Source organism: Scylla paramamosain, unplaced genomic scaffold (genome assembly GCF_035594125.1).
Source record: "Scylla paramamosain isolate STU-SP2022 unplaced genomic scaffold, ASM3559412v1 Contig4, whole genome shotgun sequence".
NCBI lineage: Eukaryota > Metazoa > Arthropoda > Malacostraca > Decapoda > Portunidae > Scylla > Scylla paramamosain.
In genome coordinates this window covers 1,154,750-1,170,683 of record NW_026973669.1, presented here as the reverse complement: position 1 = coordinate 1,170,683, position 15,934 = coordinate 1,154,750, and the positions used below count along the sequence as shown (strand labels likewise).

General features: G+C 43.3%; 1 protein-coding gene across 1 annotated transcript; it reads right to left on the bottom strand.

The window, feature by feature from the left end:
• Positions 1 to 2,335: 2,335 nt before the first annotated feature.
• On the bottom strand, positions 2,336 to 12,631 carry LOC135096514 (gastrula zinc finger protein XlCGF57.1-like). The gene is made up of 2 exons (XM_063998048.1): positions 11,401 to 12,631; positions 2,336 to 5,776 (listed from the first exon to the last, which is right to left on the bottom strand). Exon 2 carries the CDS (start codon positions 5,698 to 5,700, stop codon positions 4,363 to 4,365), a length of 1,338 nt encoding a protein of 445 aa, XP_063854118.1. The 5' UTR covers positions 5,701 to 5,776; positions 11,401 to 12,631; the 3' UTR covers positions 2,336 to 4,362.
• Positions 12,632 to 15,934: the final 3,303 nt, after the last annotated feature.

Here is a 15,934-nt window from a genome sequence, read left to right as displayed (position 1 = left end):
CCTTGGTGCATTATCGTACATTGGAGAACAAGTGTGTTGCAGTGGACTTAAGGTGGCACCATTGCAGAGCCTTCCAAACAGCAGCAGTACACAAGAACACAAGAGCTGGAGCAGGAAGCCATCACACCTACAAGTGGCAGTCCCTGTACAAAACACGCCTATCTATTTCCACCTGCCATCTCTGTCCACACACTGCTGCAGTCTTCTTTCACAGCTCCCTACTGACTACTGATGCAGTCTATTCGTCACACCCCACTCTGAGAACCACTTCCTTGCTGTCTCTGCCTCTTTCAAGCTTGGGGGCAGATCTTGCTAGCAATTTTATTGAAATTTTATATACTCCTAACTATTTGGTCAAAAAATCTCAATATAATTTGGTAAGAGGCCTTACTTTCTCACCACTATTGTCTCCACCCTGATGCAAGAGTTAACCAGTATTCTCAATCTTTTACCACTATTCTGTCCACCTCTCTGATGCAAGAGTTAACCATTATTCTCAATCTTTCACCACTATTCTGTCCACCTCCCTTATGCAAGAGTTAACCAGTATTCTCAATCTTTCACCACTATTCTGTCCACCTCCCTGATGCAAGATTTAACCAGTATTCTCAATCTTTCACCACTATTCTGTCCACTTTCCTGATGCAAGAGTTAACCAGTATTCTCAATCTTTCACCACTATTTTGTCCACCTCCCTGATGCAAGATTTAACCAGTATTCTGTTGACCTCCCTAATGCAAGAGTTAACCAGTATTCTCAATCTTTCACCACTTATCAGTCCACCTCCCTAATGCAAGAGTTAACCAGTATTCTTAATCTTTCACCACTATTCTGTCCACCTCCCTAATGCAAGAGTTAACTAGTATTCTCAATCTTTCACCACTATTGTCTCCACCTCTCTAATGCAAGAGTTAACCAGTATTCTCAATCTTTCACCACTATTCTGTCCACCTCCCTAATGCACGATTTAACCAGCATTCTCAATCTTTCACCACTATTCTGTCCACCTTCTGAATGCAAGTTAACCAGCATTCTCAATCTTTCAGCACTATTGTCTCCACTTCCATAGTGCAAGTTAACCAGTATTCTCAATTTTTCACTACTACTCTGTCCACCTCCCTAATGCAAAAGTTAACCTGTATTGTCAATCCTTCACCACTATACTGTCCACCTCCTGAATGCAAGAGTTAATCAGTATTCTCAATCTTTCACCACTATTCTGTCCATCTCTGATGCAAGAGTTAACCAGTATTCTCAATCTTTCACCACTATTGTCTGCAGCTCCCTGGTGCAAGAGTTAACCAATATTCTCAATCTTTCACCACTATACTGTCCACCTCCTGAATGAAAGAGTTAATCAGTATTCTCAATCTCTCACCACTATTCTGTCCACCTCCTTGATGCAAGAGTTAACCAGTATTCTCAATCTTTCACCACTATTCTGTCCACTTCCCTGATGCAAGAGTTAACCAGTATTCTCAGTCTTTCACCACTATTCTGTCCACCTCCCTGATGCAAGAGTTAACCAGTATTCTCAGTCTCTCATCCCCTTTACTGGCACACTCCTGAACTCCCTGCCTGCTGCTGTTTCCCCCTGCCGGTGACTTGAACTCTTTCAGGAGGGAGGCTTCAACACACTCACCTAGCTTTGAATAGCAAGAGATGCAATGTTAAGTATCATCTCTCTCCATATCTGTCTTGTCTCCCACACCGTCCTCTCTCCCTCTCCCTCTCCCCTGCACTCCCACCCGCTCTGCCTGTCTCTGTGGCTTGTTTTTCAATCAAGTTTTGTTGTTTTCTTGTTTTGGTGAGAAGTGATGAAGAAGGCAGACCATCAGAACACCACGGCTATTGATGCACAGACCAGCAGTTTTCTTTGCCTCCCAGGATCATTAACCTTTCAACCCTTTCACAGCGACAGTCAACACTTCGCAGCACTAAAAGCAATGTGTAAAACCTCCACAAGCATTCACAGCAAAGAAAGGGATTAATAGGAAGAGATTTTGCAGCAGCACCAGCAGCAGCAGCAGCAGCACACAAGAACACAAGGGTTGGTGCAGGAAGCCGTCAGGCCTGCACGTGGCAGTCCCTGTACAAAACATGCCTGTCTATTTCCACCTGTCATCCCTGTCCATACATTTGTCTAATATTTCAAAGCTCTGTAATGACTCAGCACTAACAACCTGACTACTGAGTCTATTCCAGTCATCCACTACTCTGTCTGTCATGGTAAGTTTATTATTGGCCATTTTGTACACACACACACACACACACACACACACACACACACACACACACACACACATTATTTACTGTATAACAACATTACTCAGCATTCTAGCAACAAAAGTTTATTCCAACACTTGAGTACAAAGTAACAACACACAAACACTAGTCACTCCAAGTCCCTCACACACCACCAGCACATCCACAACACCTCACCCCCACAGGAGTGTTTGGATGTGTCTGGCAACACCACTCTTCCTACAGAAACACTGCCACAAACACCACACCTGTACTTCCTTACCACAGTGTGGGTGAGGATGTTTGTCAAGATTACATTTCAGAATAAACCTTTTGGCCAGTCACCACACCACACCACACCCACAAGTCACTACTGGTACTGCCAGCTGGTTTGTGGCAGTAGTCTTGTGGCCAGTCACCACACCACACCACACCCACAAGTCACTACTGGTACTGCCAGCTGGTTTGTGGCAGTAGTCTTGTGGCCAGTCACCACACCACACCACACCACACCCACAAGTCACTACTGGTACTGCCAGCTGGTTTGTGGCAGTAGTCTTGTGGCCAGTCACCACACCACACCACACCCACAAGTCACTACTGGTACTGCCAGCTGGTTTGTGGCAGTAGTCTTGTTTTTTGGTGTTAGTTCTGACCTGCAAATCTTTTTCAAGGTGTTAAGGTAATTCTTTGTTGATTGTTTTTCTCATTTTTTGTGTTGTAGTGTGGCATTCTCTTGTGTTCCCAAACACTTGCATGTGAAGTGTTGAGCAAGGTGTTGAATGGCAAGGTGTTGAATGCAGTCCTGTTCACCAGTGTGTGTGTTTCTGGTGCTACCTTCTTGCCAGTCCTGCCGGTGCATGTGGAGCACTCCACCAGACCAAACTCCACGCCGGTGTCTCTGTCGGCCACCTGCGTGTTGTTAACAAGCAGCGAATGGCTCTGTGTCTGGCTGGCGTTTGGTGGCAGGCTGGTGTTTCCAGTGGCCAGCCATTGTGGGGGCTCCTCTTTTCCTTTCTGTAGTCTGGTACAAACGAGTGCACGGAACGGTGCACTCGTGTAATCTTTCTGACCCAAAACTTGGGGCTTTGTCTACACCTGGAGCCTCAAACTTGCTGCATTGACTCACTCTCTTTCTCAGCAGACCTTCCTGTGTAAGCTGAACAGCTGGCATTGTTGTTGTTTACTTGTGTGTTTAACCGTGGTGGTCTGTATCCCCGGGGCTACCTGATGCTGCGTGGGGTCTTCCAGCAGTGGCCTGCAGCATCCCTCGGCCACTTCTTTCTCGGGTGGGTCTTGTACTTCTGTTGAGGTCTTTGCCATGTGTCTGCACACCACCCCTGGCTTTTCTGCAAGCTGCCTCTTCATCTTTCTGGCCTTTATTTTCTTGTCTTTGTCCTCATCTGTGGTGCCAAGGCTTCGGCCAGGGCTCGGCCCCTGCCGGTCTTCCGCCCGGCCGGCCGTTGCTTGCGCTGCGCCTTCCTGTCATTCTGTCTGTTTTCTTGAGGAGGTTCCTTGTGTGGTTTTGGTCTTGCAGGAAGCTTGTTATCTGCCAGATTTCTTCTCTTTGATGGGTGATCCTCTGCTGCAGTTTCTCTCTCCAGTGGTTCAGAGCAGATCCTTCTGTTTCTGCTTCCTTCTGTGTTCCTACACTCTGGGTGCACTGAGTTTGTACAAGCCCCAGTGTGGGTGAGGATGTGTGTGTTAAGATTACCTTTGTGGGTAAATCTTTTCCCACACTGCAGGCACGGGAACTTTCTCTCCCAGTTTTCTGCACTTTCCTGTTTTGTTGTCTGGTGAGTGCAATGGGCCCCAAGCCTGGTGTTAGCGGTCACACCCTCAGCAGCGCCGGCATTGCATCCGAGGGCTCTGTTCAGCGTGGCGACCGTTCCCTTGACCGCAGCTGTGTGTACCTCGTGGGCACTTGGGCGACCGGGGATTGCCTCCAGGCAGCTCTCCAGGTTTTCTTCATTAGCCCTGTCGCCCACACCACCACTGGTATTATACCGGTGTCCATCGGCGACCATGTTGTTCCCAGGTCACTTTTTAGGTCGTGATATTTTGTAGTTTTGTGCCTTTCAGCTCTACTGAGGCCGGAGTCACCGGGGACTGCAACAGCTATGATTTTGGATGTTTTCTCTTCTTCTTTCCAGTGTGGGTGAGGATGTGTCTGTCAAGAGTACCCTTCTGGGTAAATCTTTTCCCACACTCCAGGCACTGGAACTTTCTTTCCCCAGTGTGGGTGAGGATGTGTGTGTTAAGATGACTCTCCTGGGTAAATTTTTTCCCACACTCCAGGCACTGGAACTTTCTCTCCCCAGTGTGGGTGAGGATGTGTGTGTTAAGGGAACCCTTCCAGGTAAATCTTTTCCCACACTCCAGGCACTGGAACTTTCTCTCCCCAGTGTGGGTGAGGATGTGTGTGTTAAGGGAACCCTTCCGGGTAAATCTTTTCCCACACTCCAGGCACTGGAACTTTCTCTCCCCAGTGTGGGTGAGGATGTGTGTGTTAAGGGAACCCTTCATGGTAAATCTTTTCCCACACTCCAGGCACTGGAACTTTCTCTCCCCAGTGTGGGTGAGGATGTGTGTGTTAAGGGAACCCTTCATGGTAAATCTTTTCCCACACTCCAGACACTGGAACTTTCTCTCCCCAGTGTGGGTGAGGATGTGTGTGTTAAGATTACTCTCCTGGGTAAATCTTTTCCCACACTCCAGGCACTGGAACTTTCTCTCCCCAGTGTGGGTGAGGATGTGTGTGTTAAGATGACTCTCCTGGGTAAATCTTTTCCCACACTCCAGGCACTGGAACTTTCTCTCCCCAGTGTGGGTGAGGATGTGTGTGTTAAGGGAACCCTTCCGGGTAAATCTTTTCCCACACTCCAGGCACTGGAACTTTCTCTCCCCAGTGTGGGTGAGGATGTGTCTCTCAAGATTACCCTTCCGGGTAAATCTTTTCCCACACTCCAGGCACTGGAACTTTCTCTCCCCAGTGTGGGTGAGGATGTGTGTGTTAAGATTACTCTCCTGGGTAAATCTTTTCCCACACTCCAGGCACTGGAACTTTCTCTCCCCAGTGTGGGTGAGGATGTGTGTGTTAAGATTACTCTCCTGGGTAAATCTTTTCCCACACTCCAGGCACTGGAACTTTCTCTCCCCAGTGTGGGTGAGGATGTGTGATGCAAGATGACTCTTCCGGACAAATGTCTTCCCGCAGAGGTCACACTTGTGGTTCCTGCCACCAGTGTGGGTGGCAGTGTGTTCAGCGGGGCCACTCCTGCCTCTCAGCCTTGTCTTGCTGGCATGGGAGAGGACGTGTCTGGCAATGGCAGCCTTGGTGGAGCACACTTTGCCGCAGTGGTCACAAGTGTAGGTCCTCCCGCCTTGGGTCACCTGCTGCTCCAGGCTGTTACTACTGCTGCTGCTGCTGCTGTTGCCTGGCCTCGCACCCTCCATTGCAACGCTGCTCCTGGCCGTGGCTGTTCCTGCAGGAACCCTGGGGCTGCACCAAGGATGCACACCGACCTTGCACCTGTAACAGAGGAGGCCGTCACCACACAGGCGGCGAGGGGCTTCCTGCCTGTCTGGTGTCCAGGAGAGAGAGAGAGAGAGAGAGAGAGAGAGAGAGAGAGAGAGAGAGAGAGAGAGAGAGAGAGAGAGAGAGAGAGAGAGAGAGAGAGAGAGAGAGAGAGAGAGAGAGAGAGAGAGGAGAGAGAGAGAGAGAGGAGAGAGAGAGAGAGAGAGAGAGGAGAGAGAGAGAGAGAGAGAGAGACAGAGACAGAGAGAGAGAGAGAGAGGAGAGAGAGGAGAGAGAGAGAGAGAGAGAGAGAGAGAGAGAGAGAGAGAGAGAGAGGACAGAGAGAGACAGAGACAGACAGAGACAGAGACAGACAGAGACAGAGAGAGACAGAGACAGAGAGAGACAGGAGACAGAGAGAGACAGAGACAGAGAGAGAGACAGAGACAGAGAGAGAGACAGAGACAGAGACAGAGACAGAGACAGATGAGAGAGAGAGATAATAATAATAATAATAAGCTAGCCTATAATAATAATAACTTTTAATAATAATAATAATAATAATAATAATAGATAATAATGACAATAATAATATTAACTATATTGATAATAATAGCAATAGTATAGATAATAATAATGATCATAACAAATAATCCGAACTGAATATAATCAATAATAACAATAAAAATAATAATGATAATAATAGTTATAGTAATAATAATAATAATAATAATAATAATAATAATAATAATAATAATATATAATAATAATAATAATAACAACAATCACAACTAACTGACACAATGTATATTTTACAAATCATTCAATAGTAAAATTAGAACAACACTTGGTACATATGATTTAGCAGAACATAAATTAGTAGCTAGACAAGATATGTTTTTTTAGCATTGTTTTAAATGCATTGAGAGATGATGCTTCTTGAATTTTGCGAGGAATAGTATTCCATATAACAGGTCCTAGATAATTAGTTGAATGCTGAAATTTAGAAAGGCGGTGTATTGGTAAAGTAAGATGATCACGGTGGCGCGTACTATAATCATGTGATGGAAGAATGCTGTGAATGTAATGTTTATTGTTATACATGTGTGTGGCTATAGCAAGCTTTGTTATATCATTAAGTTTTAAAAGTTTGGTCTGTTTGAAAAGAGGGTCAGTGTGTTCAAGGTAGGTGCTGGTAGTTATAATTCTGACAACTTTCTTGAGCTGTAATTTTAAAGGAGTTAGGAATGTAGGGTAAGTAGTGGACCAAATAGGGTTACAGTATGTTAGCAATGTGTGAATGTGAGCAAAGTAGATGGATTTTAGGACATACGGTGGCATAAAATCTCTGATTTGATAAAGTAATGCAATATGTCTCGATATTTTTAGTGTAGTATTATCTATATGGTACTTAAAATTTAAAGAGCTATCATAAGTAACACCAAGGAACTTGAATTTATCGATTTTAGTAATTATTCTGTTATTTATTCGTACATTAGGTAAATCCAGCATAGTTTTACCAGTGACTAGCATAAAGTAAGTTTTTGTCAGTGTTTATTGTGAGCCTATTGCAAAGGCACCATTGATATAATTTTTTAAGTTCATCGTTAGCACTAAAAACAAGTTGATTCGGATCTGTTCCTATTAGATAAACTGTCATATCATCGGCAAATAAGATGCTTTTTAGAGTCAGAAAAAATATCAGAAATATCATTGATGTAGAGGAGAAATAATAGAGGTCCAAGCACACTACCTTGTGGTACACCGAGAGTAATTAAGGTTGAAGATGATTCTGCATAACTAAAGGAAGTGTACTCGTATTGACGCCTGTTTGTTAAGTAATCTGTAAACCATGAAAAAATAGGGGCGCGAATTCCATAGTGGTGCATATTACTAAGGAGAACTTCATGGTTTATTGTGTCAAATGCCTTAGCAAAATCAATGAATACTGATAAAACAGAAAACTTCTTGTCAATAGCTGTAAATATGTCATTAGAAAATTTATTCAATGCTTTAAAAGTGCTACAATTTTGTCTAAAACCATACTGCGAAGGATTAAGAATATTTTTGTGTTCTAAGTAATTAATTAAATGTTTTTTCATTAATGTCTCAAATATTTTGGAAAATATTGTAAGTTGAGAAATTGGTCTATAATTTTTGCAGTTTTCAACTTGTCAGGGAAAATTCCATTTGTTACAGACTGATTAAAAAGTATTGTTAAAGGGATTGATAAAAGATTAGAGTTACTTTTGATGATGGTAGCCGATATATCATTTATATCAGAGGTTTTGTTTTTAAGAGACTTAATTACTGAATTCATTTCATATGTAGTGATAATGGGAACTACCATGGAATTAGGATAATTTTCTTTGAGGTAATCTAATGGATTTTTATTTGAGTGAGGAAGTTTGCTCTCCAGATCAGGTGCAATTTTAGAAAAATAATTACTGAAGGCATGTGAGATGTCTAAAGGATCACTTAGTACTTTATTATCATATTGCAATGTCTTGATTGTGTCTTTATTTTGAAAGTTACCTTTTAGTTCATTTATTGCTTGCCAAATTTTCTTCGTATTATTTTTAAAGTTTATGAAGATTTGGCGATAATAGTTAGTTTTGGCAGATCGAACAACTTGAGTGAGCTGATTTCTGTACTGTTTAAAAATGTGATGTGAAACTATTCCTAATTTATACATTTTAAATAATTTACGTTTATGTTTGATTGAGTTAAGTATTCCACTAGATAACCATGCATTATGAAGTCTTTTAGCTGTTATAAATTTAGTTTTGATAGGAAAGCATTTATTGTAGCATTCATTAACTATATTGTGGAAAAGGTTAAAATTTTCATTTGTATTTGGCAGGACAAGTAGTTCTTCCCAGTTTATGCCTTCTAATTCACTAGTAAATTTGTTATTAATATTGGCATTAATAACTCTGTATGTTATCTTACGTTTAGTATTTGGAACAACAAAGCATATAAGGCTCCTAAGGTATGCCAAAGAAAATAAGTAGATGGGCTCATGAATCAGATGAAATAAATGCCATCTTAAGAGGCAAATCAAATGATGTGATAATTGTAGTATTAGGGACATAATCAATATCAACAGTTATAAATAGTAGTAGTGATAGTGGTGGCAATAATAGTAGTTATAGTAGTAGTAGTAGTAGTAGTAGTAGTAGTAGTAGTAGTAGTAGTAGTAGTAGTAAGAGGATTAGTAGTAGTAGTAGTAGTAGTAAGAGGATTAGTAGTATAAGGAACAGTAGTAGTAGTCGTGCAAGTTAATGTATTAACAATAATAGCTATGGTAATTATAGTAGTAGTTGTAGTAGCAGGAGTAATAGCGGTAGTAGTGGTGTTAACAGTATAATGTAGTAATAATAACGGTAGCGGTAGTAGCAGTAGCAAGTAATAGTAGTGGTGGTATTAATAGCAATGGTGGTAGTAGTATTAGTGATAGTAGTAGTAGTAGTAGTAGTAGTAGTAGTAGTAGTAGTAGTAGTAGTAGTAGTGGTAGTAGTTGCAGCAGCAATAGTATTATTGATGTTATTAATAGTAGCAGTAGTAATTTTAGTAATAAAAGTAGGAGAAACCATTCAACATACACAAGCAGTTATATTAATTTACTTTCACATCTAAGTGGTTGTTACTCCTTTCAGTGCTGGGTACTTATCTAGAAAGTCTGTAAGTGCTGCTTCAGTAGTGATGACATGTTTTTGATTAGAAATTTGAAGGTTCACATATATCCTACCATCCTGTGTATAGCACTGTTGAAAGATTTGCCTATGTTGTTTTCTTATATCCCATACTTTTTTAAATAGTAACCGGCGTTTGGGTGTCAAGCTTTCATTGATATATAAGTTTGGCTTAACTGTTACACATGCACTCATTATGTCATATTTCTGTTGTCTACTGTGCAGTTTAACAATGATTGGTCTTATGGAGTTTTGGGTATTCCTTGAGCCAAGCCTATGTGCTACATTTATGTCTTTATTTTCAATATTTATGTGGAGGTTATCTTTAATTGTTCTTATTGTTTTTTCTGTGGTGTTTTCATTCTGCTCCTGCACTGGCAAGACAGAGACAGAGACAGAGAGAGAGAGAGAGAGAGAGACAGAGAGAGAGAGAGACAGACAGAGAGACAGAGAGAGAGAGAGAGAGAGAGAGAGAGAGAGAGAGAGAGAGAGAGAGAGAGAGAGAGAGAGAGAGAGAGAGAGAGAGAGAGAGAGAGAGAGAGAGAGAGAGAGAGAGAGAGGGGGGGGGGCCACTGAGATGCTGGTCACTGAACAGGGTCCAAGGCAGTTGTCAAAAATTGCAGGATAAGTGTGTTGAAGCCTCCCTCTTGAAGAAATTCAAGTCATACGAAGGTGGAAATACAGAAGCAGGAAGGGAGCTCCAGTATTACCAGAGAAAAGGGATGAATGATTGAGAATACTGGTTAACTCTTGCATTAGAGAGGTGCACAGAATAGTGGTGAGAGAAAGAAGAAAGTGTTAAGCAGCAAGGCTGTGGGAGGAGGGGAAGCATGCAGTTAGCAAGATCAGATGAGCAGTTAGCATGAAAATAGCTGTAAAAGACAGCACGAGATGCAACACTGCGGCGATGAGAGAAAGGCTGAAGACAGTCAGTTAGAGGAGAGGAGTTGATGAGACAAAAAGCTTTTGATTCCAACCTGTCTAGAAGAATGGTATGAGTGGAACCCCCCCCCCAGACATGTGAAGCATACTCCATACATGGACGGATAAGGCCCCTGTACAAAGTTAGCAGCTGGGGGGGGGGTGAGAAAAACTGGCGGAGACATCTCAGAACACCTGACTTCCTAGAAGCTGTTTTTGCTAGAGATGAGATGTGAAGTTTCCAGTTCAGATTATAAGTAAAGTACAGACCGAGGATGTTCAGTGTAGAAGAGGGGGACAGTTGAGTGTCATTGAAGAAGAGGGGATAGTGTTGTCTGGAAGGTTGTGTCGAGTTGATATATGGAGGAATTGAGTTTTTGTGGCATTGAACAATACCAAGTTTGCTCTGCCCTAATCTGGAATTTTGGAGAGATCAGTAGTCTGTGACTTCCCTGCATGAACTGTTTACTTCCTGAATGGTTGGAAGTCTAGAAAAAGACGTGGAAAAGTGCAGGGTGGTATCATCAGCATTGGAGTGGATAGGACAAGAAGTTTGGTTTAAAAGATCATTGATGAATAATAGGAAGAGAGTGGGTGACAGGACAGAACCCTGAGGAACATCACTGTTAATAGATATAGGAGAAGAACAGTGACCGTCTACCACAGCAGCAATAGAACGGCCAGAAAGGACTGGGCTGGTGGATCTTCAGGTGGTAAGCCTGGGCTGGTGGATCTTCAGGTTATCCAAATAAATAAATAAATAAATAAATAAATAAATAAATAAATAAATAAATAAATAAATAAATAAATAAAAAACTGACTTGTTGCAAAGAGTAAGATAATCACTTTTAGTTGGTGGTAACTTGTGACAAAGACACAAGTGTTGCCAACAGTGGTGCAGTGTTCTGAGTCCCCAGCCACTGACCTGAGGGGCTCTTGGGCAGAGAGGATGGGAGGACTTGCCAGCCACTGACCTGAGGGGCTCTGGGGCAGAGAGGATGGGAGGACTTGCCAGCCACTGACCTGAGGGGCTCTGGGGCAGAGAGGATGGGAGGACTTGCCAGCCACTGATCTGAGAGGCTCTGGGGCACAATGGACAGGAGGACTTGCCAGTCTGGCCTTGCTCTTTCACCGCGTCTGTTCTCCTGCAAGACAAACAAATAAAACAATATTAAACAAATTAACAAAATAACAAAAATAAAACAAGAAAGCAGAAAACACTAACTGACGGTGTGTGTCTTGTCCTGCGTGGCTGCCACCACTGTGACGGGAAAATTTTGTCCAGGAGACCAAACTAACCTTACTGACGGTGTGTGTCTGGAAAATCTTAAGAACAACGCACCCAAGATTATTTTCAATAAGGTGTGCTTTCAAGAAGTGTAAGTAGTATAGCTACAAGTCTGTAAAGGTTTTACTGATCGCTCGTTGATGTTAAGGTTACAATACAATGTTAAAGTTTCTCCAGTATTCCCGAGATCCGTCCTGCTTACCTGTCCGTGCTGAAGTTACACTGCGTGCGTTCGTGCGTTGGTTTACACGCAGGGTGCTTTTGTCCATGCTACTAAGTCTATGATGTTTAATGACGCTTTAACCTTAGGGGGGTCCAGGGGGGGTTCATGGGGTGCGCAGCCCCCCCGGTTAGGTTCGGTTAGGTTAGGTATATAATTATTCTGGAGTATTGGTTAAAACTTAAATTTTACCCACAATTTTTTTTATTTTAGGGAAATTTCCCTAGATTTTCAGTCCATTTATCGGTCTTTTATGTCCCCCTCCAAAAACAAACCCAATTCCCCACGTGGCCCCAAGCTTGTTGGGGGAGAGGGGAAAAGATTAATAAGATATGTGTGGAGGTGTATTTCTTAAGAATTACCGTGTGTCTTGTCCTGCGTGGCTGCCACCACTGTGACGGGAAAATCTTGCCCAGAAAACCTAACCTAACCTAACCTCACTCAGTATGGGCCGGGAAATCCCCAGAAAGGACAACGCCCAAACACTCGCGACAAAATGGTCAGACCACAGGCAGGCAGCACCAGCAGACAGCCAGGCGGCGCCGCCACGTCTTGGGAATAAAAGAAATCAACAAACAAACAAACAAACAAACCACAACAACAGTGACGGTGACCACCACCTTAGTCACTCACCTCCCGACATTTACTTGTTCCCCGCCCACCATTACCTGCACGCCCTCAGGTGAGCCCAGGGAGGCGCCGCCACTCCGCACGTGACCACAGGTGACCCAGGCCAGCTCAGACACAGGCGCAAGCTGCCGCACACTCAGCGTGACATGACCACTGACCACCACGCTGACGTCTTGTCTGTTCCCTCCACCAGACACAGAGTGGACAGGTGACCACAGGTGACCCAGGCCAGCTCAGACACAGGCGCAAGCTGCCGCACACTCAGCGTGACCTGACCACTGACCACCACGCAGCACGCGGACGCTCCAACAGACACAGACAACAAAACACACAAGTAACTTGGCGCCAGATTTTGATCTTGATCTTGATGGTACAGGTGGCACAGGATCACTCCTGAGCCAGGCCTTTGGATCGGCAACTCCTGTAGAAAGGGGGAAAAAAAAAAAGAGAAACGAACAGCATCCTCTATCCTAATTGTTCATACACCTGGCACGCCACATTCTCTCCAGAAACTCTTTCACCGCCTCAATCATCCTTTCATTGGCCTCTCTACACAGTCCCAGCAACAACACCATCCATTCCTTTCCTGTCTTCTCCACTCTTTCATTCCTATCATGCCCTAACTCAGTCAGTATCACTTGCATTATCTCATTCCTGTCTCTGGCATACTTCACACACTCCAGCACCACATGTTCCACCGTCTCATCCTCTTCCATGTCACACATCTGGCACACTTTGCTGCGGGACTCAGACCACCTGTAACTCCTTGCATTCACATCCATACACTGTGCCCTCGCTTGGAAGAGAAGATAAACGCCCAGGCTTCCATCATACCACCTTTCATACCTCGGGGCCTCTTTCTCCTTGTACCATTCCAGGGTCTTCTTTCTTTCCATTTCATTCTTCCATTCATTCAGTCCCACACATTTCACTTCTTTGTCTATCTCATTCTTCCATTTTCTCACATCCCATTCGGCTCCCACTCTGCCTCCTCTTGTTACCACCCATTCACGCTCATTTTGATTCCTCCCAGCCATTCTTATCGCTCACACAACTTGCAATCCATTCCTGTCGGCCATTCTCATGCATCTCTTCCTCCATTTGCTTCCACTTTCATTCCACAGGTACACCTTCCTTGATATTTTTGCATCATCCATTCTCTCAAACCTAATCTTGTACCTAAGTGTGGCTTTTGTGAGTCTTTCTCTAAAGGTGCTCCATCCCATGTCACCTCTCAAGCTTTCAACTGCTCTGCACCTCGGTGCATTCAGTGCCATCCTTGCTACTCTATTCTGGCCCACTTCTAACTTATCAATTTCACTTTCATTCCATGCAATCACATCCATACCATACATTATAATTATACATGGCACAGCCACACTCTTCCACACTTCTCTCAACACATCATACTTACTTGCTCTCATCCTTGCCGCGCTTCCCAATCGACCTACCCACTGGTTTACCATACTTATCTTTTCATTCTTTGCCTTTGCACACCCACTAGGACTCATCCACATCCCTAAGTACTTGTATTCTTGCACCTGTCTCAACTCATTCTCTCCAAGTCTCCATACCACACTACTTTCATCCTCTGACCTATTCACAATCATTACTTTGCTTTCCTCACTGCTAAACCTTCTTCCTAAGTCTTTACCGTAGCCATCCACTACATCCAACAAACTTTGAAGCTCATCTGCCGATTCACTCATAAGAACTACATCATCTGTGTAGCCGCACCGGCAGGGCATCAATTGGCTCTCAGGTGATCTGTTTTACTGATCACACCCATCATCGTAGGGTCGAGGAAAGGCAGTTCTCCCTGACACGTTTATTGATGAGGTAGGCATGACCGTAAGAACTGCGAACAAGTTCTCGGTCTCAATTTCTTACAAAATAACATTATGCACGGATATTAAACGCTTTCAACATATTACAATATTCATTAACAATACATGCAATTAACTTGGCACTATGACAATCAGTTTTAACTACAAAATTAAAGTATTTACCTCGGTCACCATCCTGCCTGTCTTTGTCTGAGCGCGACTTGGCCGTGAGTGATGCCCGCAGGCGACTAGCAGGTTAACCCCACACTACTAACAAGTGAGCATCGGCTTTGGTGCTTAATATAGCATTAAATACTGATACTTACACATATTACACGTTTTCATGGAAATAGAAAACTATTGAACATTTCACTTATAAATGCCGAGGAATAATGACGTGAGGTACATACGCTTTACATACAGTAACAAACACCTTTCTCTCTTCTGGACTGAAGCACACTTCTCTCACACCTAACTTTAGCATTCATTACCTTTCGCTTCGTCACTCGCTGCTGACTCACACACGCTGTCCGTGCATTCTGGTGCTCACTCTCTGCCTCCTCTTTCTCAACTGCCTGCACACCCTATTTAGTCTCTTTCCTTCCTTTCCAGCATCCCTAATCTTGTCACTCCACCACGGCTTACATGCACGCTTCCCGGCACTCGTTCTCACGTACCCTGTCTGGCTGGCTGGCTGCGGCATCCTGTCTGTCGTTCATTTCATCCACGCCATTCAGGCTTCCATCCTCACACTTTCACTCAAGTCTACCTGGAAATTTTCCCATGCTACATGCCTCAATCTCCACTTTCTCCTCCTAACCTTTGAATCATTTATTAATGATTCATAAATTTTGACCAAGTGTTAGAGAACCAGCAAGGTGGAAATGGAGGGTAACTTGAAATGTCTACTCCTCTTGCCACCAACTTAATTTGTCATTAAACGCAAAAAACAAAGTTACCAAATAACAAATAACAAACCACCTCCAAAAAATATATTGCACTTTTTATTATTGTATTTCTATGTAAGAGAGACACTGTAAAAAAAAAAAATAATAATAATCATAATCATAAAATCAATAAATGCCATTCTTAAGGACCTTGGTGCATTATCGTACATTGGAGAACAAGTGTGTTGCAGTGGACTTAAGGTGGCACCATTGCAGAGCCTTCCAAGTAGCAGTAGTACACAAGAACACAAGAGCTGGAGCAGGAAGCCATCACACCTACAAGTGGCAGTCCCTGTACAAAACACGCCTATCTATTTCCACCTGCCATCTCTGTCCACACACTGCTGCAGTCTTCTTTCACAGCTCCCTACTGACTACTGATGCAGTCTATTCGTCACACCCCACTCTGAGAACCACTTCCTTGCTGTCTCTGCCTCTTTCAAGCTTGGGGGCAGATCTTGCTAGCAATTTTATTGAAATTTTATATACTCCTAACTATTTGGTCAAAAAATGTCAATATAATTTGATAAGAGGCCTTACTTTCTCACCACTATTGTCTCCACCCTGATGCAAGAGTTAACCAGCATTCTCAATCTTTCAACACTATTCTGTCCACCTCCCTAATGCAAGAGTTAACCAGTATTCT

Bases quoted from the DNA above. Each gene is read 5' to 3' on its own strand.
- LOC135096514 (XM_063998048.1), bottom strand. From the start codon at position 5,700: ATGGAGGGTGCGAGGCCAGGCAACAGCAGCAGCAGCAGCAGTAGTAAC.